The sequence below is a fragment of the Saimiri boliviensis genome, chromosome 1 (assembly GCF_048565385.1).
Source record: "Saimiri boliviensis isolate mSaiBol1 chromosome 1, mSaiBol1.pri, whole genome shotgun sequence".
NCBI classification, from domain to species: domain Eukaryota; kingdom Metazoa; phylum Chordata; class Mammalia; order Primates; family Cebidae; genus Saimiri; species Saimiri boliviensis.
Window position 1 is genome coordinate 175,812,342 of NC_133449.1, and position 25,555 is coordinate 175,837,896.

Below are 25,555 nucleotides of genomic sequence, written 5' to 3' on the forward strand. Positions count from 1 at the left end.
AGAGGGTGGGGAGAGCAGCAGTCCTGCCTTGGATGCGGAACTTTTACCTCTTCGACTTTGGGTCTATCCCTCATCCTCTCAATCCCAGGGGGAACATATTGAAGATCAAATGAAATACTGCCCTGAGGCTGGGTGAGGTGGCTCATGCCTATAGTCCCAGGACTTTGGAAGACTGAGGTGGATGGATCACTTGGGCCCAAGAGTTTGAGACCAGCCTGGGCAACATGGTGAAACCCTGTCTACAAAAATTACCAAAATCAGCCGGGCATGGTGGCACGTACCTGTAGTCCCAGCTACTTGGGAGGCTGGGTTAGAGGCTAAGGTGAGAGGATTGCTGGAGCACAGGATGTCAAGGCTACAGTGAGTCAAGATCGCGCCACCGCACTCCAGCCTGAGCAACAGAGTGAAACCCTGCCTTAAAAAATAATAATAATGAATAATAACAATGAAAAATAGATATACTTCTCTGAAATTATAGCCCCTGGGGTGCACTGAGCATCTTATGATTCCTGAGAAGGTGGCAGCAGGTACCCTGAAAAACTCAGGGACCTTGTGCTGTTTTGCTAAGCCCATTGTCAGGTGTGTGTGTGTGGGACCCCCAGGGTTCCCTACCCCATCCAATGCAATGGAGTCTCACACCAGCCAACACAGAAAACATTGCTTTATTAACTGCGTTTGCCAACACACAAGGAGTGCAAAGGGCTCCCTATGACAAGCCCTGGTGGGGCTGGGGTCTGGAAGCCCCCATGAGTGAGCAGGACAGGATGGGGCTGGGAACTATGCAGCAGCGGCAACACAGAATCATGCAGGGCACAGCGGGCATCGGCCACACCCAGGTGACCATACATTCTATTGCTCGTTAAGGGTTGCGAACATGGACAATGTACAAAAAGGAGAAATAGGTCTTTGCGTTAATGAAAAATACATTTTTCTCTACAAAGGAATCTTTTCTAATACAAGAAAATAAATATTGCAACATAAGCCAAAAATAATTTAAAATTGCTCTTTTCAATATATTTTCAATATTTCTCTTGTATATTAACAAATGGCACATCACTTTCTTTGAAACAAAGACAGAAGGTGTCTCCTCCTGTGACATTCATATCATCCCCCCCACCGGCCCCTCAAACTGACGTGGAACACGAAGTGTTTGTGCCTCTGAGGGAGAAAGTGGCAGGAAGTGCCTTAAAGAACCACCAAAGGTCTCAGACTCCAGCCCCAGCTCGTTGGCCAATGTGGCCAGCCAGGCCAAGGGCATGGGAGACTGCCCTCCCCAAGGGCCTTGCTACAGAAATCCAGATCATTTTTCAGAGCTTTGCACGTGGGCACAGGTTGGCCACATCTGGCAGTTAGCAAGGAAATGCCACATTCAGCTGCTGCCAATATTTTTTCAAATTGGGCAGTTGAATGTCTAGGAATTGCCCGAGCAAGTCCCATGGTGTGCCCACACACAGTGCACACAGGCATGAATGCATGCGGACACACGAGACGTGGCCTGGCACACCCCCCCACAAACAATTCAGCATCCATGTCTGGAAACCTGGGGTGGCTTCTCCGAGGAAGCTGAGGCCCTTACATTGCAAATGCTCACACACTGTCACAAAGTCAGGCTCATTTAATAAAATAAACCCTTCTACCTCTCTTCTTCCCATTTGTTTCAAAATACATTTATGATACATAAAAATACTTTTCTTGCACATTATCCTTTGTCATGTGATGAGGGGGAAGGAGGTGGTGGGCGGTCAGGTCAGTGAGAAGGGGGAGGATAGCCAGAATGAGTTACAGAGCAGCTTCTCCCTCCCTGCGGAGGAGCAGTGCGAGTGGGCAGACGTCCACGTCTGCCTCTGGTCTGGAAAAGGAACCTGCCTTGGTCTCAGGGGCAGCAAAGCCCTCTACACTGTGGACAGAAGACCGGAAAGAGTGAAGCAGCTGTGTCTAATGGGGGAAAGGCTGAGAACTGGGGGAGGATGGGCAGCTGGCATCCTTCTCCTTACAGCCTGGTGGACATCCTGAAGGTGGAGACAGCTGCCTGGTGAAGACTGCTCCAGGGCTTGGCCTGGGAGTGAAAGGCCTCCCCCGCCCACCCCAGCAGCCAGCCAGCCTAACAGACATCTGGGTTTTGCAGGGCACAGGTTCAGGGACAGTCCAGTCCAAAGCAATAGTCAATGAAGAAGGGCTAGAATCCAGAGGCAAACAACGTGAGCAGAGGCTCTTGGAAGAAACACCAGCCACCCGGAGGCAAGGGGCCAGACTCACTGCACCCTCTCCCTAATTCTTCGCCCACTCCTGCCATCAGGGAGGCCCAGCCCCTGCCCCAGGATGCAAAGGGCAAGGGGCCAGGTGCTGAGACTGCTGAACCCAACCCTGGGCTTTCCTGGCACCCTGACCCCTGGCAGAGTTTGGTTATTCTTTAAGCTCACCTTTTTGCTTCCTGCAGGGTCAGACCAGGCAATCTGGCACAGACAGGGTTGCAGCCCAGGTGACCCAAAGCATGGGGAAGGAAGAATTTCTGTTCGAAGGCAGTAAACAGAGACTGGGGTTGGGACGCTGATGCTGACACTGACTGATCACTACTACCAAGGCGGGCAGGCAGACTAAACTCTACGGGGTAGCTCATGCCATCCCAACGCCCAGAATCTTTGAAGCCCACCCTACTCCCTCCGAGTCCACCCGGACTAGACACATTTGTCCGATCCTCTGAACTGAGTCCTATCTTTGTTTCCTGTTTTGCTGAAATTCACATGAAATTGAGTGTCGATGACAATGCCACTGTCGTACCTTGATAGTTTTGGAGTCAGGGGTGGATGAAGGTCAAGCTGTTCCCCATCTTGCTTATTTGCTTTATGTATTTGGGGAGGGGGGAACCACATGGTAAAGACGTTTTCCATGCTGGTTTCTGTCAATATCTTTCCCCTCTGTGAGTCTCAGAGTTTAGGAAAGCTCACAGTGGGCTCAGCCCAGGATCTGAAATCCAACACCCAGGTACAGTTCAGCAGCAGAAAAGCATCCTCTTCCGAGCGCTTGGGCTCTTCTCCTTGGGTGTGTGCAATGAACATGTTTCTATACTTTGTTGCTAAAGAACTCCATTTAAAAAAAAGTCCAAGTGACAAGTTGTCAGGTCCAGGCTGTGCTGTATTATGGTCAAAATATTCTTTGGCATCCACAGAATGATTCGACTGATTCACTGGACTTTTTGCAAGGTTCTTGTTGGAGAAGTTCTGGCTTTACCAGTGGTGGAAGTGACCCAGGAGTAATTCATCAAAGAAAAAAAAAGTTTTCACGGAATTCCTTTTTTGTTGGTTCCCTGAGCTATCACCCTGGGGCCACTCGACTGAAACTCTTCAGAGCAACTACCTGGGACCTAAGGGTGGGGTGGGGAAGTCAGGATGGGGGAGGGGAGGAAAGGCTGGGAGAGGGGTTAAGGCTCAGGAACACGGGAACATCCAGCAAGACTTACAACAGCCCCAGCAGCCAACACTGGCCCACCCTGGGCCCCGGGATCCCACTGCCGTTGGAAGGAGGAGTTTCCAAAAGGAAACCACGGAAGAAGCTCATCTCTTAGCAGGACTAGGAATCTTGAAAAGGCAAGCGGTCTGGTCTGGTCAGCTCTGTCTGAGCGACCAGACTTCGGCCGAGACTGGCCCCGAAGGAAGGAAGAAGTTGGAGCCCCAGAGTGATTCTCTACAGTGGGCTGGTCTGAGCCCCATGACCCTGTCTGGGCACTGGCCCTCCCTTGCAGCCCTCCACCTGCACTGGCAGTTGGCTGTTTGGGAGTCCCCTGAGTAAATGGCACACAGCTCAGGAGGGATTCTGCGAACCCCTTCCCAGAGCCGCTGGGCTGGGCACTGGCAGGGGCAGAGCAGCAAGGGAGGGGAGGGTGGCAGGGTGGGCAGGCAGGCCTCAGATGATAGGGGCTGATCAGGAACAGCTCTTGGTTCCCCTGGAACCAGCGGGCCCTCTGCACCCTCCTCAGTGCTTTCTCATATAAACTCGTTGTGCTTGTGACAGTGAGTAGACTCTGGCTGGATATCACTTAGTCTACTTCCTTGGGGATCGGTGGAGTACAGCAGGACCCCTCAAATGGACCCCAGTGGGATCTGGGGTCAAGGCGGGGTAGGCCCTGGACTGGCCCATCTGCCATGAAATAATGCCCAAACGACAGTCTGTCACCCGGTGGCAGTGGGCTGCAGTCCTGAGCTCTTCTCCACCTTGCCTGCCTCTAGCCAGGATCCCAGCAATACCACGTGGGCGGGGCAGGGATGGTGCGTGGGACCTGGCAGGGTCCTGGTGGCCGGAGCTGTGGAAGGAATCCTAATGTCCTAGGCCAGCACAGAGGAAAGACAACAGTGTAGAATTCAAAACTCTCCCTATATTAAAAAAACCACGATGGAGTGGCAGCCTCGAGGGTCTGGGACACTCAGCAGACTGGAAATGGCAGTTGTGACTGGGCTGAGGCCTTGTGGGGGGACCAGGGCAGGGCCCGGGACAGGGAAGGGAGTAAGTTAGGAGGCCAGTACTCCCATGCGGACCACCTCCTCTGCCCCTGCCTCCCGGGGACCCCGCTGCACCCCACCATCCTCGGCTTCTACATCTGAGTCGCTCATCTCCCCGTCAGAGAAGTAGCCATCAGTCTCAGCGTCAAAATGCAGGCTGACCTTGGGCCTCTCAGCCACAGCCAAAGGTGGTTCCGTCCCAGCATCTGGCCTGGCACCCGGCAATCTCCGGGTTACCTTGCTCTCGCGGGGTGGCCGGAGCCGGCCCAAAGGTTTGGGGCTCGCCGCAGGGCCAGGCACTTGGACATCCGAGTCAGCAGCTACTGAGGCTGCCTCGTCTGGGGTCTCGGGGGCCAGTGGTGGGGGGCTTTCAGAGGCGGCTAGGATGGGACAGTCCCCGGCTGCAGGGCTGGATGGCAAGTGAGAAGACGTCCGCCGTGGTGGCTTCCTGGTAGGGGGCCCTTGACCCCCCTTGCCGCTGCCTGCATCCTGGCCCCAGGTCTTCTTGGGGGCTTTGTCTGGAGTCGTCCGTGAACCAGGCCCGTCCTGCGGCGGTGGCGGTTTCTTCTTGGCTGGCAGCCGGGTGCGGCCTCGGGCCTTCCTAGCAGGGTCGCCAGGTCGCAGTGAGGGGTCTCGCATGAAGCTGAGCAGCGTCTCCTCGTCCTGCAGCAGCTCCTCTGACAGCAGCCCCGGAGCAGGGTCCTCGCGGTGCCCATTGTTCAGCGGCCACTCGCTCATGGCCATGTTCTCTGCTGTGATCTGCACGGACTGTGCCAGCCAGCTGTTGAAGAAGGTGCCGTCGATGGGGAAAGAGGTGGACAGGCCTGCCGAGGGGAGAGAGGAAGCAGGTGAGACGCAGCAGACGTGTGTCGCCCCCTTTCAGGAAGCCCGCTGACGCTCCCAGCACACCACCTTCTCTCTGTCCCCTTTGTGCCAGACCCAGGTGAGCTACCTTGTTTTCTCCATCCCTCCAGCCAACACCACCAGAGTAGGGTCTGCTGACACCCTTCTCTCCGAAGGATGTGCAGCCCTCAAGACGGGCTTCATAATTTGTGGGATGGAGTACAAAATGAAAATATAGGCTCCTTGTTCAAATATTATTAAGAATGTCAAGGCGAAGTGTTATAGCTCTTTCAGTTTGTCTAGCAGGTCTTCTGGATTTTACCAGAAAGTCTGCCATGGGGGAAGAAACTTCAAGGTGGCAGCAGCACAGCACTGAACCAAGAACAAGGACCCTGTGCAGCTGCAGAGGTTGCTACCCATAAAGTTGGCCCTGTTCATCACCCTCATTGTGGTGGGGTTGGGGAAGGAGGAATCTGGAGGAAAGTGCCCTTAAGGCCGCCAGGGGGCGCTCGGTCTTTGTAAGTGTTGCCTTCCAGAGCTTGCAGCAAAGAGGAGATAAAGGGATCAGGTAAGAATAGGCGTAGCAAGTGGTATCCAGTCCCTCCAGGATGTCAGCGGAGGGAGGCGGCAAGTGAAACGCCAGCAGATGGGAGGCGGAAACTTCCTCCTTTACTGAGGGTGGGAGTGGGGAGCTGGTGAGTCGTGAGACTGGATTTCCCGTTAGACACCCCTAAGTTATCCCCTTTTTTTGTGGGAGGGGCATGGAATGAAGGAACTTGGTCTTGCTCTGTCACCCAGGCTGGAGTGCAGTGGCACGATCATGGTGCACTGCAGCCTCAATCTCCTGGGTTCAAGCAATCCTCACACCTCAGCCTCTTGAGCAGCTGAGATTACAGGCATGCATCACCAGGCCTGGCTTGTCCCCTTCTTGAGACAGGGGGACAGAAAGGATGACCCGGGGCTTCTGTGCCAGAGGTGAGGTCTGGAAGGGGACTCCATGCTGCTCCCTGAGAGCTCTGCAGGAAGCACGTGAGGTCCTAGGAATCACACTGCTCCCATTAAGCTGCTCTGCCTAACAGGAGGCCTGGGATAGTGGAGGTCGTGGGCAGGGCCAGGGCCTGCAGCCACTCCTCTGGGTAGCTCCAGGAGGGTCTGATGCTGTTGAGGGGAGGGCCCATTCAGAGGATTCTGGAGAGTAGGACAAGGATGGGGATTTCTGGCGGATCCTCCCCTCCCAGCATGGGGCTGTCCTGGGGGCCTCTGGGAAAATCCAGCACCCAGGACCTCGGCCAGGGTAATGAGTGGACAGTTCCTGAGTGGGTGTGGCCCAGCCTCCAACCAGGTCTACAGAAGGGGCATTTTCCAGGCTGTCACGCGGGGCTCTGAGATCCATCTCCTCTGTGGGTGGAAGATGTGAGCACCTGGGCAAGCAAAGGCCTGGTTACCCCTCATGGGCCTCGGTCTCCTACTCTGTGCAGATGGCTTCCACAGGGCAGACAGAGCTGCGAGCACGGGGATGGTCAAGCCTGCCCGTGTCTGCAGGCCAGCATGGCCCCCACTCACCCAGCTGCCCCAGGACTGAGTCAGGCCCCGCCTTCACTTTCTCTTTCTTCTCAGGGCTGCCCTTGGAGCCCTCGCAGCCTTTCCTCTTCGAGTCACTCTTCTTGCCCTTTGCTCTCCTCCCAGACCGCTCTGTGTCAGGGAAAGTGAGAGGAGGGAGATGGTTACCCTGAGGGGCCTCAGTCAGCACCAAGATCCCTGTGTGGCAGCCCGGGAGTCCTCCATCAGCCAGTGCTCACCCTCCACAGCAAAAACGTTGGAGCCAGGGGACGGCTGGCGTGGTGGGGCGAGCCAATTGCTCACTGCAGCCTGTGGGGGACTTGGGGTGGGCACAGGGCCGCAAGGAGAGGCGCTCGCAGGACCTGGACTTCAGGTGACCTGCATGACCTGCAGCCTTGAGAGAGAGTACGGGTGCTGGGAAGAATGGCTGGAGGGGAGTCTGGACAGGGCAAGGCCTTGAATGCTGGGCTGAGGGGCTAGACATGATGGCGGAAAGAACACTATCTGAGGGGTCAAGAGGCTTGGGTTCCATTCCTGACACCCGGGTCAGCTCCCCTGAACAAGTCTCCTGCCCTGGTCTCTCTGGCTTTCGAAGTCAGGCAGCAAAGTAGATGGGAGATTCAGGGTGTACCTCTGGCCCTCGTATCCTTTCAATTCAGGCCAGGTCTCAGTCTCATGTGTTTTGTTTTGTTTTGAGACAGGGTCTTAGGCTGTTGATCATGATGGACAGCAGGAGTACAATCATAGTTCACTGCAGCCTTGACCTCCCAGGCTCAAGTGATCCTCCAGCCTCAGCCTCCTGAGTAGCTGGGACCACAGGTGCATACCATCAATCTGGCTAATTTTCATTTTGTAGACAGAGTCTTGCTATGTTGCCCAGGTTGGTCTTAAACTCTTGGATCCAGTGATCCTTCCACCTTGGCCTCCCAAAGTGCTGGGATGACAGGTGTGAGCCACTGTGCCCAGCCACATCTGTTTGTTTATTTATTTATTTATTTATTTATTTATTTAGAGACGGAGTTTTGCTCCTGTTGCCCAGGCTGGAGTGCAATGGCACGATCTCGGCTCACCGCAACCTCCGCCTCTCGGGCTCAGGCAATTCTCCTGCCTCAGCCTCCTAAGTAGCTGGGATTACAGGCACGTGCCACCACGCCCAGCTAGTTTTTTGTATTTTTAGTACAGACAGGGTTTCACCATGTTGACCAGGATGGTCTTGATCTCTCGACCTCGTGATCCACCCGCCTCGGCCTCCCAAAGTGCTGGGATTACAGGCTTGAGCCACCGCGCCCGGCCTCTGTTTATTTATTTTTAAGGGACAGAGTCTGGCTCTATTACCTAGGCTGGAGTGCAGTGGTGTGATCATCACTCGCTTGCAGCCTCAAACTACTGTGCTCAAGTGATCCTCCCACTTCTGCTCCCCATGCAGCTTGGAATACAGGCACATGTTACCAAGCTCAGCAAATTTTTGTAGAGACAAGCTGGTCTGCAACTCCTGGCTTCAAGCGATCCTCCCACTGTGGTCTCTCAAAGTGCTGGGATTTCAGGCATGAGCCACTGTGCCTGGGCAATCTCATCTGTAACGTGGGACCAATGCCTACATACTTTGGAGGCAGGCTCCTGAGGCTCCCCATTCTCTCAGGACAGTCTAAGCTCCTCCCCCAGGCTACAAGAAGACCTTGCACAGGTGACCCTGGTTACCCGTCATCACTTTAGGAGTCTTTCTTCTACCTGGTGCAGCCATTGCAGCCTCCTTCCAGTTTCTCTGCTAAGACACACTCTGGCCATTAAGTCTCCAAATATGCTGTTTTCTTGTCCTATCCTTCACCCAATTCAGCTCACAGCCCACATATCATCTCCGCTAGGAGGCTTTTTCCAGCTGCCAGGCCAGACAGCCTCGCTGATATACACGCAACCCATGTCCCACCCCAGGCGTCAAGCCCTCACAACAGTGTGAGCAGCAGCTTTGGACGGGGCAAGCTGGTTGTCTCCAAATGCCCTGCCTGGCTCTGAACAAAGAGCTGTGTATTGTTGACACTCAAGGCAAGGAGGTGAAATGTCCCCAGAATCAACATGGGGATGTGGACCCTCCAGGCTCTTGACCACGTTTCTGAAATCCTGTGCCTGACGGCACTGCTCGTGGCTTGCCACCCTCGGCTTCCTCAACTGTGGGTGCCTTGCGTGGGCTTCTCCTTCTGCAGCTGATGTGTGGCCACAGCCAAGTGCTAGGAGGCCTGAGATGTTTCAGCATCACCGCTTCTGGGAAGACATCCCTGATACTTCTATCCCTCACAACTGTAGCCTCTGTGGTAACATGTTTCTTTCTCTCTCCAAATGGTGGGTTCCATGAGGGCAGGAACCCTATCCAATCCGTGCTCGGTTAATGCTGGCTGAATGAATAAACAGAAGACAGGAGGCCTGGAAACCTCCAGCAGCCAGGAAGCTGCCACAGTCTTTGGGTACACGGTGAGCTCTGCATGGCCATAACCTGCCCCGATCAGCACCTGAAGTTGGCAAGGCCAGATGCCAGGGCCAGAGTTGGTGATGATACCACAGCACAAACAGGTCAGCTCAGCTCTTGGGTACAAGTTGGGACAGCAGAGGTCCTCAGTCATTTGCTCCAGTGGTGGCTCAGCAGCTCCCCTCCCTCCTCTTCACTCCAGTTCCAGCCCAATCCCGAGGCTGAAGTAGCAGTGGCAGACCCTGGCTCAAAATCTGTCCGTCCAGCTATTTCTGCTGCATATAAATGCAACACAGGGGCATCATTTCAGGGGCTAAGTGTTGCCCTTCTTAACATGTATACACTCCAGGAAGGGCCCTGTGTCTGACAATATCTGCAATTAACAGGTAAGATCAATGTCAGAGCTTCCTTCAGCCTTTGATTTCCAGATCCATTAAACACATGTGACACCAAGAGAAGAAGAAGAAAACAGCAAAAAACCCTGTGGATGCCAGGCGTGAATCCTGTTAGGGTCAGAGAGAAGCAACTCCCAGGTCCTGTCGCATCTGTGGGGCAGCTGCCTTCTTCAGAACTGACTCCCAGGCACACCCGGGTTCAGGAAAGCTCACCAGCTTTTGGTCCTTCCTGCCTCAGCACCAGCAGAGAGCCACCAGGACTTCTATTCTGAACCTGTTCACATGGAATCAGCTCCTGAACTGCTATGGCCCAGTGAACCAGAAAGCTCCCTGAGGGCAGGCCTGATGGCTGCATTCCAACCTCTGGCTCTTTGCCTAGTGACGCCCAGCCCAGACCTTGTCAGGCCCCCATTTGGGCCTACTAATTGGATGGTGAAGGGTAGGGGCGGGGGCCAGTGGCCCCTGGCTCCACGCACACACTCCACCAGGCTCCAAAGACACACCCTCCTTGAAACCCAGCCCTGCGAGAGAGGGCACACGGAGGTGGCGGTGGTAGGTGGGGAAGGCGCCTACCTCGACACAGATCCTGTTCAATAAGTTTCATCTGCAGGTGGAATATCTGCTCCTGGAGTTTGCAGATGGCGTGTTTCGTTCTCTCGCGCCTTGTCACCATGTAGCACAGATTTCTAACCTGAGAAAACAAGAGAGATTTTCCACCTTACTCAGGGGCAACCACCCCAGACCCCCCATCTCTGGGGACCTTGCTACGGGTGGAGGCAGTGCCGGGGGCACAGCCTACCAGCACAGCCCAACCTGCCCAGAACATCTGCAAACCAATTCCCAAGACCCCGAGCGCATCCTCAGCCGTGTGCTGCATGTCTCTGATCCAAAACCTAAGGCCAAATACAGCCTCGACCTGTGGTCGCTGCCTGAGCCACAGCAGCCAGGGGAGCATCTGGTTAGATCAGCCCGGCATGTCCACCTTCCTCCTCTGAGTCTTACCATCCTGGCAAGGTCGGCCACGCTGCCTCCCAAGGCCCTGGCAACATGATTGCTCTCCTCTATAAACACAGTGCACCCAGGCTCATCGGGCTCTCACCGGGTCACCAACTTCATCCCTCTGCCTCCTGTCCAAAGCCTTTCCTTCCCACCAAAGAAATTCTTCAGACACGAACCGCATGGCAATAACACCTGTCCTGAGCCATGAACGGCCCTGGTACTTGGAGCCAGAGAGAGCACCAGCAGAATAGTTTTGAGCAGACAGGAAGTCCTAACCCACCTGTGCCCAGCCTGCAGCCAACTCATGTCTACCTGCTGCAATGGAACCTGAGCCAGGCTCATGCCAGGCTGGCCATGGCTCCCACATCCACACGGCCATCTTCACTCTGCCATAGTCACAGAACTCCTCAGCAGAGAAGGCAGAGGCCTCTCTGACTGCCTCAAGGGAAGAGCCCCTTGGAGCCTCAGACACCAGCTTGCTAAGCCCACCGGACATGAATCCATTCTACAGGTAGTCCCAGAGGAAGCACCTGCAGGATGGACCACGCTGCTGCCTGCCCACCTGGCACCTTACCCCACTAGGCCACTTTGGCTGCTCTCAGGGCAGGCCACACTTCTGGAGCCAAGACCAGGCCCCCTCCCTTAAGACACTTTCTTGGTCTTTAGCACAGGATGGAGACTCCATTATCGGGGACAGTTGGCCAAAACCGCTCAGCTTGGAGCCTGGGATCCACCAGGATCTTTCCAGCTGGGACCAGGCTCTGTTTCCCATCGCGTTCCATCTTCAAGGCTGAGTTCAGTCTTCATGTTCTTAAGCTGGGATGAGATCTGGTTCCAGACCCCGTCTGTTGGCATGACCATCATTTCTCCCAGTTCAAGGATGGCCATGATCAGACCTCTCTTCTGGGTATGGGCACTTTCCTTTCTTTCCTGAGCCTGACCGTGAAGGATATACCACAAAGTTGGCTCCAGCCTCAGGCCTCCACGCGACTCGCTCTGCACGGACTCTCCCTGCACGGACTCTCCGTGGCCTTCCACGCTGGTGTGTGCGCCAGTGCACAGCGTAGACTGTGAGCACCAGGCCACCCGTTTCTGAGCCTCAGCTCTACATATCCCTATGGCCAGGAGCTCCCGAAGGGCAACCCTGGGCTGCAACCACGTGGCCCCAGCCTGTGGGCCCTGTGTGTAGCCTACGTGCATGGCCCACCCTCCTGTCAAAACCTGGACCTCTTGAAAACCAGCCTCCAACCAGCCTCCTTCCCCCACACCCCTAAGCACCAGATATAGCTCTGTGGACCTGCGCTGTGTGGGGCCCTGGGCTCAAGTGAGCAATGCCACTGGGGCCCCTTTCGTCTCAGAGAAGCAGGTGCTGACCAGCTACTTACAGGACCAGGCGCCTTCGACCCACACCTGTGGGGGTGCTGGGCAAGGCATCTTGGACACATGAGCAGCCAGTGTGAGTGGGTGTTGATCACATGGTGGGGGACAGAAATCCAAGCCAGGCCAGGCCGGGGAAGGCAGAACAGAGCCTCACAGCAGCAGACCAAGCGGGCAGTGAAGGGGGTGGGGCTGGCAAGGGAGGAGGGCAGGCGCTGAGGCTCACTAAGCCAGGCCAAGAGAAGCCAGGGCTGGATTTTCAGAGTGGGGAGACACTTCCCTTCTCTCCTAAAACCTCCAGCAGAGGCCGGGCGCGGTGGCTCACGCCTGTAATCCCAGCACTTTGGGAGGCCGAGGAGGGCAGATCACGAGGTCAAGAGACAGAGACCATCCCGGCCAACATGATGAAACCCCGTTTCTACTAATAATACAAAGATTTAGCTGGGCATGGTGGTGCACACCTGTAGTTCCAGCTACTTGGGAAGCTGAGGCAGGAGAATCGCTTGAAACCGGGAGGCAGAGGTTGCAGTGAACCAAGATCATACCATTGCACTCCAGCCTGGGTGACAGAGACTCCATCTCAAAAAATAAAAACAAAACAAAACCAAACCCTCCAGTGGCTTCTGTACTGGATTGAATAGTGTTCCCCAAAATTCATTTCATTTTTACTGGGACCCTTGCAATGTGAACTTATTTGGAAATAGGGTCGCTGCAGATATAAATGGTTAAGATGACATCATGCTACATTAGGGTGGGGGCTTGAGTGAGTCCTGACACAGGGACCTACAGGGAGAAGGGCATGTGACCTGGAAGAGGCAGAGACTAGAGAGATGTTTGCAGGCCAAGGAACAGCAAAAATTCCTGGAAACCACCAGAAACTGGAGGCAGGGAAGACACTCTCCCGCAGAGCCCCCGGAAGGAACTAATCCTGCTGACACCTCAACCTTGGGCTTCCAGCCTCCAACTGTGAGGATGAATCTCACCATCCAGCTGGTGGCACTTGGGCAGGCCTAGCAAACTAACAGGGATGCTAGGCATGAGATGCTGGCGGCCTTTAGAAGGGACTTGGTGTGGAGCTCAAGGAGGGGCAGCCAGCACCCTCACGTGGGGCAAAGCGGTGGGCAGCTGTGAAAGACAGTGGAGTCTGAGGCCTCCAGTCCAGGGAAAGAGATGGGTAACCACTGAGGCCAAGGAGCGGCCAGAGAGGGCGGGGGTAACCCAGGACCTCAGGGGGGCCTGGCCAAAGCATCGCAGGAAAATGACTCCAAGACCAAGGGCAGGTCTGACTGTGGCAGCTGCTGAGAGGGTCGGGGGAGGCTGCTGGTGGCCCAAGTGGCAGGCTCTGGGAAGTGGTGGAAACCCAGCCAGAGTAGGAAGCAAGGATGCAAATAATGAGGGATGACAGGAAAGGAGAGATGCGGGTGGGAGTGGAGGAACCCACGACTAGAGGGAAACAGGGAGGGAGGATTTGCTTTTGAACAGATTCAAATATTGGTAGAAAATGAGCTGCAGAGAGGATGAAAAAAAAAAGACTCAGGCTGGGCGCGGTGGCTCACCCCTGTAATCCCAGCACTTTGGGAGGCTGAGGCAGGTGGATCACCAGGTCAGGACCAGTCTGACCAACATGGTAAAACCCTGTCTCTACCAAAAATACGAAATTTAGCCAGGCGTGGTGGTGAACACCTATAATCCCAGCTACTTAGGAGGCTGAGCCAGGAGAAGCACTTAAATTTGGGAGGCAGAGGTTGCAGTGAGCCGAGATTGCACCACTACACTCCAGCCTGGGTGACAAAGCAAGACTCCATCTCAAGAAAAAAAAAGAGACACTTGTGAGCTGCAGGTGTAGGCTGGAAAAGTGACTGCTGTGGGGGAAAAAGACAGGAGGGAAGGGAAGCGAACAGACCCAGAGGCTCCGCTGGCAGGAAGTTAGAGGCCCTGGTGTGAGGAGAGAGGGGAGGCTGTCTGCTAAGAGCAAGAGGGCGCCCTGAGCGGGGTGGAGCCCAGCATGTGGGCAGCAGGTACGGGATGGGGAGTGCAGCAGGGACCGGGCTGCTTGGTGCTGTGGGGTTTCTGCTGGTGGAGGGACTGGCTCCTACTGGGTGAGGCTCTGCCAGGGGTCTGACCTCTGAGAGGGGTAAGGGCAGGGGCATGGGCAGGCCAGTGCCAAACAGGGAGTGAAGAAAGCAAGGCAGAAAAGGGTGAAGCGCCTGGGAGACAAATGAGCAGGAAGAGGAGGTTCGGGCAGGGAGGAGGATGTGGCGGGTTCTGGGCTGCCGACCTGGGAGCAACTGGAGGTGATTGACTGGGCTTGGGGGAGGCAGGGGCACGAATGGGTTGGGGGATCCCTAGAGATGGGAGGTTCAGGGGCAAAGGAGCCAGAGGTCTGGAGGCTGGAGCTGCCCAGGACAAGGTTGGCTTTGGGGGAAGGCCGAGGGAATCACCATCCAGGCACCGAGGCCAGTACCCGCTTCCCACTAAGCCTCTCCCTCCTTGGGAAGTTGCCCCAGGCCATCCCTGGGGCAGGTGTGTGTCTCAGAGCTGCCTCTACCCGCTCGGCCTCCTTCTCAGGCTCTCAAATAAACTCCTGGTGACCAGAGCCAGAGCCACAAGCAGCAAGTCCCTGCACAGCCCGCCCGTCAGCACGGTTGCTAGGGGACACCGGCCAGCACTTGTCGGGCTGATCAACAGTGCTGCAGTTTTTTTTTGTCAGCCGTAAATCACTCTGGGAGGCTGCAGTGGCCATGCCTTCCAAGCGTCCGGCAGGGCCGAGGCCCATGGTTGAAATTTTAGGAAAGCACATCTGGCTGACCATAAAATGGAATTTCATCCTGGCGGCAGCCCTGGCTCCTGTTTCTGTCAGCAAAACCCCGGCCTGGCTGTGGAGGAACGAATGAATCTGGGAGGATGCTGGGTTCTCAGGCCCTAGCACTGGGCCTGCCCTTTTGGTCCTCTGTGGAGCTCACCCTCAGAGCACAAGGGCTGGTTTCCTTTTTTTTTTTGAGACAGAGTTTTGCTCTTGTTGCCCAGGATCCAGCACAGCAGTGCAATCTCTGTGCACCGCAACCTCCGCCTCCCAGGTTCAAGCAATTCTCCTGCCTCAGCCTCCCAAGTAGCTGGGATTACAGGCACGCACCACCACGCCTGGCTAATTTTGTGTTCTTAGTAGAGACGGGGTTTCTCTGTATTGGCCAAGCTGGTCTTGAACTCCTGACTTCAGGTGATTTGCCCACCTCGGCCTCCCAAAGGCTGAGATTATAGGAGTGAGCCAACCATGCCCAGCCTGGCCTCCCCACTTTATTTATTTATTTTTTTTTTGAGAAAGTCTCACTGTGTCGCCCAGGCTGGAGTGCTGTGACGCAATCTCGGCTCACTGCAACTTCTACCTCCTCGGTTCAAGTGATTCTGCCACAGCCTCAAGAGTAGCTAGGACTACAGGCGCCCACCACCACGCCCGGCTAATTTTTTGTATTTTTAGTAGAGATGGGGTTTCACTGTGTTAGCCAAGATGGTCTCGATCTCCTGACCTCATGATCCGCCCGCCTTGGCCTCCCAAAGTGCTGGGATTACAGGGTGAGCCACTGTGGCCTCCCTTCTTCTCAGAGCCAAATGCTGAGGGGACAGGACGGTAACAACAATCATGGCCCACAATGGTGGGCACTCTGGCCCATGCGCTACAACCCCAAGGTCAGTTTGATCCTTATTCCCATTTTACAGACAAAAAAACTGAAACTCAAGAGAAGTAAAAACTGAAACAAAGAAGGCACAGAGCTGGGAGTACGGGAACTGGATGCAAAGCCAGGCTACCAAGGCCTTAACCTCAAGCCCTACCCCATCTTCCGAGGATTCCCGCCCAGGCTGGCTTTGTGCCCAGATACAGGCTGGATCCTCCCGGCTGCTGGCACTGAGCCATGGTCTGAGACTGGGCCTGCTGGTCAGGCCACCAACCACCTCAGGGCCTTTGCAGAAACCCTCCCCCGAGGCAGAGTTCTTGTCGTTGTTCATTCACCCAAGTTGCAAACGTGTAACCTGGAAAAGCCTTGAGGCTGGGTCTCCGATGGGGGTCAGCATGGCTCACGGCTGTCCCTCCTTGGCCCCGCCAGGCTGTGCATGCCCTTGCTCTCATCGAAGCTGGTGTCCTCCAGCCCAGCATAGTGGCTGCTCAGGAAGCAGCATTTCACAGGGCCCCCTGAGCCTAAGAGGCTGCATATACTTCAAAATTTGCCTTGCTTTCTCTTCCCAGAGGAGGGGGATGGTTCACACCTGACTCTGGAGTGCTCTGGTCCCCATCGGAGGGGTCTGTGCAGCAACTCTCCTTCCCCAGAACCCCAGAGCCTGCCAACCTCAGCCCCACGCCCCACCTGAACCACTGACACTGAGGTGGGATGGTTAGGGGACTGGTAAGGGGATGCCTTTGCCCAGGAAATTTACAGAATAGCGAATCAGCCAACAATTCCTTTTCTGCCCCCAACTGAGGTCCAAATTCAAGCTCAAAACCCTTGGAACGGAGTTCCTCTAAGGCTTCCTGTTATTCCTCTCTCTGAGGCCCTGTTTCCTCATCTGCTCAGCAGGGCTGGGAGGATCTTTCTCAAGGCTCTTTTTCTAGGATAATGACTACATAAGTGAGTCAGCCCCCGACCTCCCTGGGCAAACCAGCTGGGGCCAGACGTGTGGGCTGACCAGCACAGAACAGGGAGGTCAGTTCTGAGGGTTGTCTGGGAAACAGCAGGAGTGAAAGCAGGTGTTTCCGCTGGAGGTCTGGTGAGTAGAGATATGGTGGCCTAAAGGCGATTCTGGAAGCAGCTTTGGACTCAGAAGGGCTTACACCTGATGCCCCTGCCACATGTGACAGGAGGCTGGGCTGGTCAGGAGGTGGTGGCTGCAGTGTAGGTGGCCTTGCCCTCTGTCCTGGCTGGAGCCAGGGACATCTGGTTCCTCCTACCCCCACCTCTTCCTTCTGGCTTGGTGGCAAGCTGGCTGCCAGGCAGTGAGTGCTCTCCAGGGCCAACAGGTCATTTCCCTCTTGAACAGGCTCCAGGGAAGATGAGTGGGAAGGAGGGGAGTGGGGAAGCAGGGTCCAGTGCCCCTTCCCTGATAGTAGAACAGACTCAGAGATGTTCTACCCATTTTACAGCCTTGCCCACTGAGATGCATATAAAGAAAAGCAGCTGCCTCGGGTTACACAAAGCTCCCTACATGCTCCTGCCCAGGGCTGTTTCCTGACAGGTCCCAGGGAGAGGGTTAGCATGTATGTCTGAACCCAGGGGAGACACTGTGACATAGTCCCACATACTCTGGGACCCTAGAAATGTCCCAGAGAGGAGAGGCTGGAACAGCCTGTGGGGTTCAGAGGACCGGACAAGGCCCCAGACCTCCTGCTTCATTTCACTCAGCACCCTGGACCAAGCCGTCATGTCTCCCAGCACACAGCTGGCGGGGGTGGGGGGGTGGGGGGACGGGGTTTCAGCCAAGCCACCCATTCCAGACTCTGGGACTTCTCCAGGGAGTGTTAGGTGGAAGTCCCAGCCACAGTGGGGGCAGTCCTCAGTGCTTCTGCAGCTTCCGGACACACTGTGACCCACCAGCCCAGCCTCCTGCAATCCACCTGCCACTTTCACCTCCTCCTTCCACCCCACGGTTCCATGAGCTCACCCTGTCAGCTTCTTGCCTCTATTCTCTCTGCCGAGCACCCCAGAGAGCTGTGTTCACCCCTGTCCACCCTGCCCTGGCCCGGCACACGCTTGTTTGGCTGTTCCTGGATCTTGATGTCCCAGGCTCTCAGCATGCATGATGGGGACAGTTTGGGAAGCCCCAGTTCCTCCTGTCTCAGATTCTCAATGCAAGCTTATGTGTCAGCACCAGGCAGCGACCACAGAGGCAAGTGCTGGAAGGCTGGGTCCTCGCCCTAGCTCTGGTGCTCCCCAGCCTCATGACAGTGGCAGGGCCCCCACCATTCACTAGGCCTGTGATACAGCTGGGACAAGAGGGTCTCAGAGACACAAGAACTGGACCCTTCTCTGTTCTGTAAAGTGTCAGTCAACCCCAAACTCTCTAGGACCTGGATGCCCTCATCTGGGCTGGCCAGGAGGTGGTGGCTGCAATGTAGGTGGGAAGGAGGGGAGTGGGGAAGCTGGGTCCAGGGCCCTTGGCAGGTCCCTGAAGCAGGGCTGGTCCACCAGAGCTCACAGTTTGAGTCCTGGTGAGTCCTGGCTGCTTCAGGGCAATGACTGTGGCATAGAAAGGCCTCCTGGACTCACCAGGCAGGGAGGTGGGCAGGCGGCAGGGGAACTCACCCTCTCTAGGTCCTGCCGCAGATGCGTGAAGAGCTTCAGGCGGCGGTAGAGGACGTCCTGCTCCTGCTGGGCCAGGTTGTCCACCTCATCGGTCTTGGGGGTCAGCAGTGGCTGGTTGGCATTGGCTTTCCTCTTCAGTTTCCAGTACTGGTAGATGAAGTCAACCAGCGCTTCAGCCAGGTCCAGCCGCTCGGCCACCTCGGCTGGCTCCACCAGCTCATAGAAGTCCTCCTCGAGCTGCTGCAGTCGCTGCTTGCGCAGGGTCACCTTTTCCAGGTCCTCACCAGCCTGGCTGGGCTCCGCAGGCTCAGATGCGGGCTCATTACGTGGGCCCCCGTCACTGTGCTCCTGGCAGAATGATTTGAACTTGACCTCATCGTTGTCTGCTAATATAGTCCGCATTTCCAGGCTGTGGTCAAAGGCGCAAGTGACATGGAATGCCGTGACGCAGGAAGGCATGGAACACTGTGGGGAGAGGAAGGGCAGCATCAGACACGAAGGGAAACTGGTGGAGGGGGAGAAGATAGAGGGGCTTCCCCCAGGGCTCTACTGAAAATGCACAATGCTGGGGAGAACCTGAATAGAATGGCCTGACCTCCTGTGCAGGATGGGAGTTATGGCAGGGGAGGAGGAGCAGCTCTGGGGCACCTGGAAAGGTAACCCATTCAACGCCATGTGTCAAGAAACCCTTCTGGGGACAAGCTGCATTTTTTTTGTTTGTTTGTTTTGGAAACAGAGTCTCACTCTGTTGCTCTGTTGCCCAGGCTGGAGTGCAGTGGCTCGATCTTGATCTCAGCTCAATGCAACCTCCGTCTCCCAGGTTCAAGCAATTCTCCTGCCTCAGCCTCCCAAGTAGCTGGGACTACAGGCATGCACCACCTAGTTTTGGTATTTTTAGTACAGATGGGGTTTTGCCACGTTGGCCAGGCTGATCTTGAACTCCTGACCTCAAGTGATCTTGCCTCAGCCTTCCCAAAGTGCTGGAATTACGGGAGTGAGCCGCCACACCTGGCCTCAAGCTGCATTTCTGTGTGGGCAAAATGACTCTGGGATCACGAAGCATCAAAAGAAAGGCTGATGATGGGTCACTGACTCATCTAAGATGGGGACTGTGGTCTCCCTTTTGTCCTCTGGGAGGAGGGGCTGGACTTAGACCCCTTCCCTCTCCTTTTGCTCAGACAGCTTGAGGCCTGACCCTTTCTCTTAGCCTTGGATGACGGTTGTGGGCAGCTGATCACTGTGTCAGCAATCACGCACCCGACTACTATGAATGCTTACGCTGTACTCACAAATCCTTTTGAAGGTCCATAGATGAGTGGAAGCACAACTAATCTTTATAATGACAACTGTGTTCCTAAAATTTGAGGGGGACAAAGGATGACCCCCACCTGCACTCCCAAACTATAGACCGAGACATCAACATCACCTGAGAGCTTGTTAGAAATGCAAATTCTCAGCTTCACTCGAGACCTACCGAGTCAGAGCCTCTCAGGAGTAGGCCCAGTGGTTTATGTTTACCAAGCCCTCCAGGTAACTCTAATGCATGCTAGACTTTGGGAATAGACTTTGCTAGACAGACTGGTATAGCTCTTCCAGTATCAGGAGAGTCTATTAGCTTAGCCAGAGGAGAAGTTTGATTCCTAAACCCACAACATGTCAAGTTCAACGTCAGAAGCAAGGCTAAATATATTCATCAAGCCCCAAGACACTGTGTTCAGGGAAAGGCAGAGTTCTTAGCACTACAATGGGGTGGTGAGCTTAGTTCCCTGGGTCTGTTCCACTTCCTAGAAGACCTGAGGGTGGAGGAATGCTCCCCATCAAGTGCGATTCTGACTCTGGGCCCCATCAGTCTGCAGCCCCAGGGAGGGGAGAGGATGGTGGCAGCTGTTGTCTGAGGTCCCAGGCATGCCTCTGAGCCGGCTCCTGGCAGGAGGGTGAAGTAGGCCACATACCTGGATGCAGGTGCCTGTGCATTCCTTACAGAGGCTGCAGGACAGAGCCCAGCGGCTGGCTGGAATATGTGAGATCTTGGTGATGGGTTCCATCTTCTCTGGGCAGCCGATGCTGACCTGGGCAGGACACAGGGAGTTGCATCATGTCTCTCATCCCCAGCCTGCCCCTAGTTCACCACCCCACGAATTAGACATGTTACTGTTTTTCTTTCTCCACGATGGGGGGCTATCTGCTGAAACTAGGTGGTGGGGACAGGGCAGTGGCTGAGCCCCTGAATCCCAAGTCGCTCCTGACACCAAACACACATGGCTCAAAGGCTGGAATTCCTCCTAACTCTTGCAGGCTGACCGCTGGATGTGTGTTAGTGTGTGCCCATCTGAGACTAATCTTAAATTATCTGTGAACGTGTGAATGCCATCAGTGTGTGTAGTTGACTAAGTGTGCTTGCAATTGTGTGGGCCTTGACAGAAAGGTGCTTTGGTGTGTGTATGGGTACATGCAAGAGCCCCCCTTTCTGCACTCAGGTCTTCGTTAATAAGATCTTCAGAGTTGTTGTAATTTGTTTTTATATTATTTCTTTTTTTTTTTTTTTTTTTTTTTTTTGAGACGGGGTTTCGCTCTTGTTACCCAGGCTGGAGTGCAATGGCGCGATCTCGGCTCACCGCAACCTCCGCCTCCTGGGTTCAGGCAATTCTCCTGCCTCAGCCTCCTGAGTAGCTGGGATTACAGGCACGCGCCACCATGCCCAGCTAATTTTTGTATTTTTAGTAGAGACGGGGTTTCACCATGTTGACCAGGATGGTCTCGATCTCTTGACCTCGTGATCCACCCGCCTCGGCCTCCCAAAGTGCTGGGATTACAGGCTTGAGCCACCGCGCCCAGCCTGTTTTTATATTATTTCTTTCTCTTTTTGGAGACAGAGTCTTAACTCTGTCACCAGGCTGGAGTGCAGTGGCATGATCTCAGCTCACTGCCACCTCCACCTCCCAAGTTCAAGCAATTTTCCTGCCTCAGCCTCCCGGGTAGCTGGGACTACTGGTGTGTGCCACCATGCCCAGCTAATGTTTGTATGTTTAATAGAGACAGGGTTTTACCATGTTCACCAGGATGGTCTCGATTTCTTGACCTCATGATCCACCCACTTTGGCTCCCAAAGTGCTGGGATTACAGATGTGAGCCACCGCGCCCCGCCTTGTATTTATATTATTTTTCTTTTCTTTTTTATTTTTAGCATAGTCTGTTCTTATTTGAATATTTATATTACTTTTCTAGGCACCAAGAAAAAGCTTCGGCTGGGCGCGGTGGCTCAAGCCTGTAATCCCAGCACTTTGAGAGGCCAAGGTGGGTGGATCACGAGGTCAAGAGATCGAGACCATCCTGGTCAACATGGTGAAACTCCATCTCTACTAAAAATACAAAAAAATTAGCTGGGCATGGTGGTGCGTGCCTGTAATCCCAGCTACTCAGGAGGCTGAGGCAGGAGAATTGCCTGAACCCAGGAGGCAGAGGTTGTGGTGAGCCGAGATCGCGCCATTGTACTCCAGCCTGGGTAACAAGAGCGAAACTCCATCTCAAAAAAAAAAAAAAAAAGAAAAAGAAAAAGCCTCATGGTGGCATTTCCTCTTGAAGTTTTTTTTTTCTTGAGACAAAGTCTTGCTCTGTTGCCCAGCTGGAGTGCAGTGGCACAATCTTGGCTCACTGCAACCTCTGCCTCCTGGGTTCAAGCGATTCTCCTGCCTCAGCCTCCTGAGTAACTGGGATTACAGGCATGCGCCACCACTCCTGGCTAATTTTTGTATTTTTAGTAGAGACAGGGGTTTCACCATGTTGGCCAGGCTGGTCTCAAACACCTGACCTCGAGATCCACCTGCCTTGGCCTCCCAAAGTGCTGGGATTACAGGCGTGAGCTGCTGTGCCTGGCCTCCCGAAGGTCTTCAGGGCTCTCCTGGGGATGTGCCTTCGCTTAGCCCTTTCTGTGAGGACAGGCCTACAACTATGCCCAAGTCTCTGGGCAGAGACCATCCCGCAGCCCAGAGGCAGGGCACATTTGTCTCCCCACTGCCGATGACTGAGGATGGAAAAAGCAATTCTCTCCAAAGGTCCTGAGCCAAAGGGTCTTCATGATGGAGTCCCTGTTGGTTCTGTCTCTGCTATGCCCAGCCCAGGGTACACTCAGAGGTGGTCCCAGTCTTCAATATGCTGACCTGCAAGCAAGTTCCTACTGCTGACACATTATCGCAGAAGCCTGCAATGTGGGCTTCAGACTGTCAGCCCAGGAAGCAGAGGGCCACTTACAGACAGGGCCACCTGGCTTGCTTCAGGGTACAGGCAGCACTGGAGTGGGCCTCAGTCTGAGCCAGTCCACGCAGCAGGGCCAGGCCTGAAACTCTGGTGCATTTCACATTTCAAATAAAATGACTGGCCTTCCAGGCACCCAAGGCCTCTGCTAACTCACTCACTCTGGACCTGGCCTATTGCCCATGGTACTCCCACCTGGACTCAGACACACGCCCACACCTCCATCCCAGCCGCAGCCACGGCAGCAGGCCCGCTAGCCAGCTTCCCATTAGGATTACAGTCTGATTCTCTCTCTCTATTTTTTCTTTTGAGACAGAGTCTTGTTCTATTGTCCAGGCAGGAGTGCAGTGGTGTGATCTCAGCTCACTGCAACCTCTGCTTCTTGGGTTCAAACGATTCTCGTGCCCCAGCCACCCAACCCAAGTAGCTGGGATTACAGGCATGTGCCACCAAGCCCAGCTAATGTGGTTTTTTTTTTTTGTATTTTTCGTAGAGACAGGGTTTCACCATGCTGGCCAGACTGGTCTTAAACCTCAAGTGATCCACCCGCCTTGGCCTCTTGCCTGATTCTCTTTTACGTCAGTTGGCTTATCTTTGTTTTGAACGTGTGGCTTGACTTTGGATGGAATCACTGCCTAGGTTTAGATGGACCCTACAAGCTGCTTTCCCCTATAGTCAGCTGCCTAATTTCCGTCAGACCTCACACCTACCTCCTGAATCTCCGAGTGGTCCATAACTCCATTTTCTCATAGAAGTCACCACTTGAGTTCTGTCCAAGTCTAAAGGCAAAGCTCCTTATGGGCTGCAGCCTGGATTCTTTGCTGGCTCATCACCTGATATCCCAGTGCCTTTTTTTTTTTTTTTTTTTTGAGACAGAGTCTTTCTCTGTCACCCAGGCTGGAGTGGAGTGGTACAATCTCAGCTCACTACAACCTCCACCTCCTGTGTTCAAATGATTCTCCTGCCTCTGCCTCCTGAGTAGCTGGGGCTACAGGTGCCTGCCACCACACCCTGCTAATTTTTGTATTTTTGTAGAGAAGGGGTTTTACTATGTTGGCCAGGCTGGTCTTGAACTCCTAAACTCAGGTGATTCACCTGCTTCGGTCTCCCAAGTAAGCCACTGAGCTCAGCCTGATCCCAGTGTTGTTGTTGTTTTTTTAAATCTTTATTTCATTTTATTTATTTATTTTGAGATGTTTTGCTTGTGTTGTCCAGGCTGGAGTGCAATGGTGCGATCTCTGCTCACTGCAACTTCTACCTCCTGGGTTCAAGCGATTCTCTGCTGTCAGCCTCCTGAATAGCTGGGATTACAGGCATGTGCCACGATGCCTGGCTAATTTTTTTGTATTTTTAGTACAGACAGGGTTTCCCCACGTTGGTCAGGCTCGAACTCCCAACCTCAGGCGATCTACCTGCCTCGGCCTCCCTAAGTGCTGGGATTACAGGTGTGAGCCACCGTGCCCGGCCCTACGATTCCAGTGTTTCAATTGAGTCCATCACCTTCTTTTCCCACTGCTATGCTACCTGAGTCCCACGCAGACCTATTTCCCCATGGCTGTTCCTTGGGCTGCCTCACCTCCACGCCCACCCACCTCAGGAATCCATAGGGCGCAGCTGACGTGCACCCACTTGGTCCCACTTCTGGTGGGCTTCAAGGCTCCTCCTCGCTTGGGGCAGAGCAGGCACTTTGGCTGGACACCCAGGGCACACGTCCGGCACAGCCAGCTGCCCGTGGGCACCTTGATGATCCCATAGCATGCCTAGGAGAGAGCAGGGTGGTCATGCATCAGCGGCATTGGCCAGTCTGTGTCTGGCCAGCAGTCAGCTGCATTTGATCCAATGCCAGCCCCATGCTACACTGCCACACAGCCTCCAGCCTCTGGCAGGTACACCTCCGGAGGAGTTACAATGCAAGGAAGGAAGGAAGGGCTCCTCGAAAGCCTTCCTTGGCCTGCTTGTATGCCTGAACTGTCACCATTTCAGTCCTCTGTGAAAAGGGTTGAGGTCTGCCCTCTGCTGGGAGGAGAGTCACTTTAGCCAGACGTTCCTAAGCAGCAACAGACTTCAGGAGGTTCGAGGAATCCCCTTCAGTTGGGTGTGTACAAAATTGGGTGTGTACTTCCTGGAACCAAGTCCCAGAGCCCTCCTATTTCTTACCCAGGGACCCATGAAGAGGGTTTCCCCCACCCATAGGCATGACTGGGGGAAACCCTCTTCATGGGTCACTGTGTAAGAAATAGGGCTCTGGGACTTGGGTGAGACACACGAACCTCAGAGCTGCTGGGTATAAGGGATATGTCTGTTCATATGAAACGTGCACTGCCCATCCGCCAGCTAGCCCAGCGAAGCCCCTGCCTCTGAGCTTCCCGGGGGCTATTCCAGCAATGGTGGGAAAGGGCAGCCTTAAAGTGAGGGCCAGAGTGGGTCCACTAAGTCCTAGTCAGGTCTGCAGACAAGGCCCAGAGATACTCAAGACCTCGAGTCTTGGGCCCCAAACCAAGGGGAGCCTGGCTGGGCTGCACTGGGACGTAATGCCAGTGATGGTGACAAATAGGTAGATTCCTGACTAGACTGTTCTCAACAAAGACCCACAGTACACAATTTAATCCATGCAACCAGTCTTATTTATGCATAATTGAGAAAAACACAGGCCCAGAGAGGTTATGAAACTTGTCTAAAGTTACACAGCTTGTGCAGGGCACAGCCACGATTTGAAACCAGGCAGCTTTGCTCTCGGTGACAGCAGTGGGCTGCCTTTTGGTAAATTCAGGACATGAGGAGCAGAGGAGGAGGGGCAGGGAAAGGGTGCAAGGTGGGGAGGGTCTGAGGGAGGCTGATGGGAGAGGACAGAAAGATCAGCCAATTGGCACTGGCTTGAGTCTGGCTGGC

At 54.6% G+C, this 25,555-nt stretch overlaps 1 protein-coding gene and 1 non-coding gene across 14 annotated transcripts in view; one reads left to right on the forward strand and one right to left on the reverse strand.

Moving 5' to 3' along the window:
• Positions 1-645: 645 nt before the first annotated feature.
• Positions 646-25,555, reverse strand: part of JADE2 (jade family PHD finger 2) — a 61,006-nt gene continuing 36,096 nt past the window's right edge. For 6 of the 13 annotated variants that reach the window (XM_074381494.1, XM_010338670.3, XM_010338660.3 and 3 more), the window contains exons 7-12: positions 24,259-24,426; positions 20,368-20,484; positions 18,416-18,880; positions 10,323-10,440; positions 6,900-7,028; positions 646-5,320 (exon numbers count right to left, since the gene is read on the reverse strand). In XM_074381494.1, the coding sequence (XP_074237595.1) occupies positions 4,503-5,320; positions 6,900-7,028; positions 10,323-10,440; positions 18,416-18,880; positions 20,368-20,484; positions 24,259-24,426 (1,815 nt within the window). In that variant the 3' untranslated portion in view covers positions 646-4,502. The remainder of the gene's footprint in view (positions 5,321-6,899; positions 7,029-10,322; positions 10,441-18,415; positions 18,881-20,367; positions 20,485-24,258; positions 24,427-25,555) is intronic. The other 7 variants (XM_074381502.1, XM_074381497.1, XM_074381504.1 and 4 more) reach the window with 2 other exon arrangements.
• LOC120365716 (U7 small nuclear RNA) lies at positions 5,611-5,670 on the forward strand. The gene has a single exon (XR_005580589.1). It is a non-coding gene; the product is annotated as a U7 small nuclear RNA (small nuclear RNA).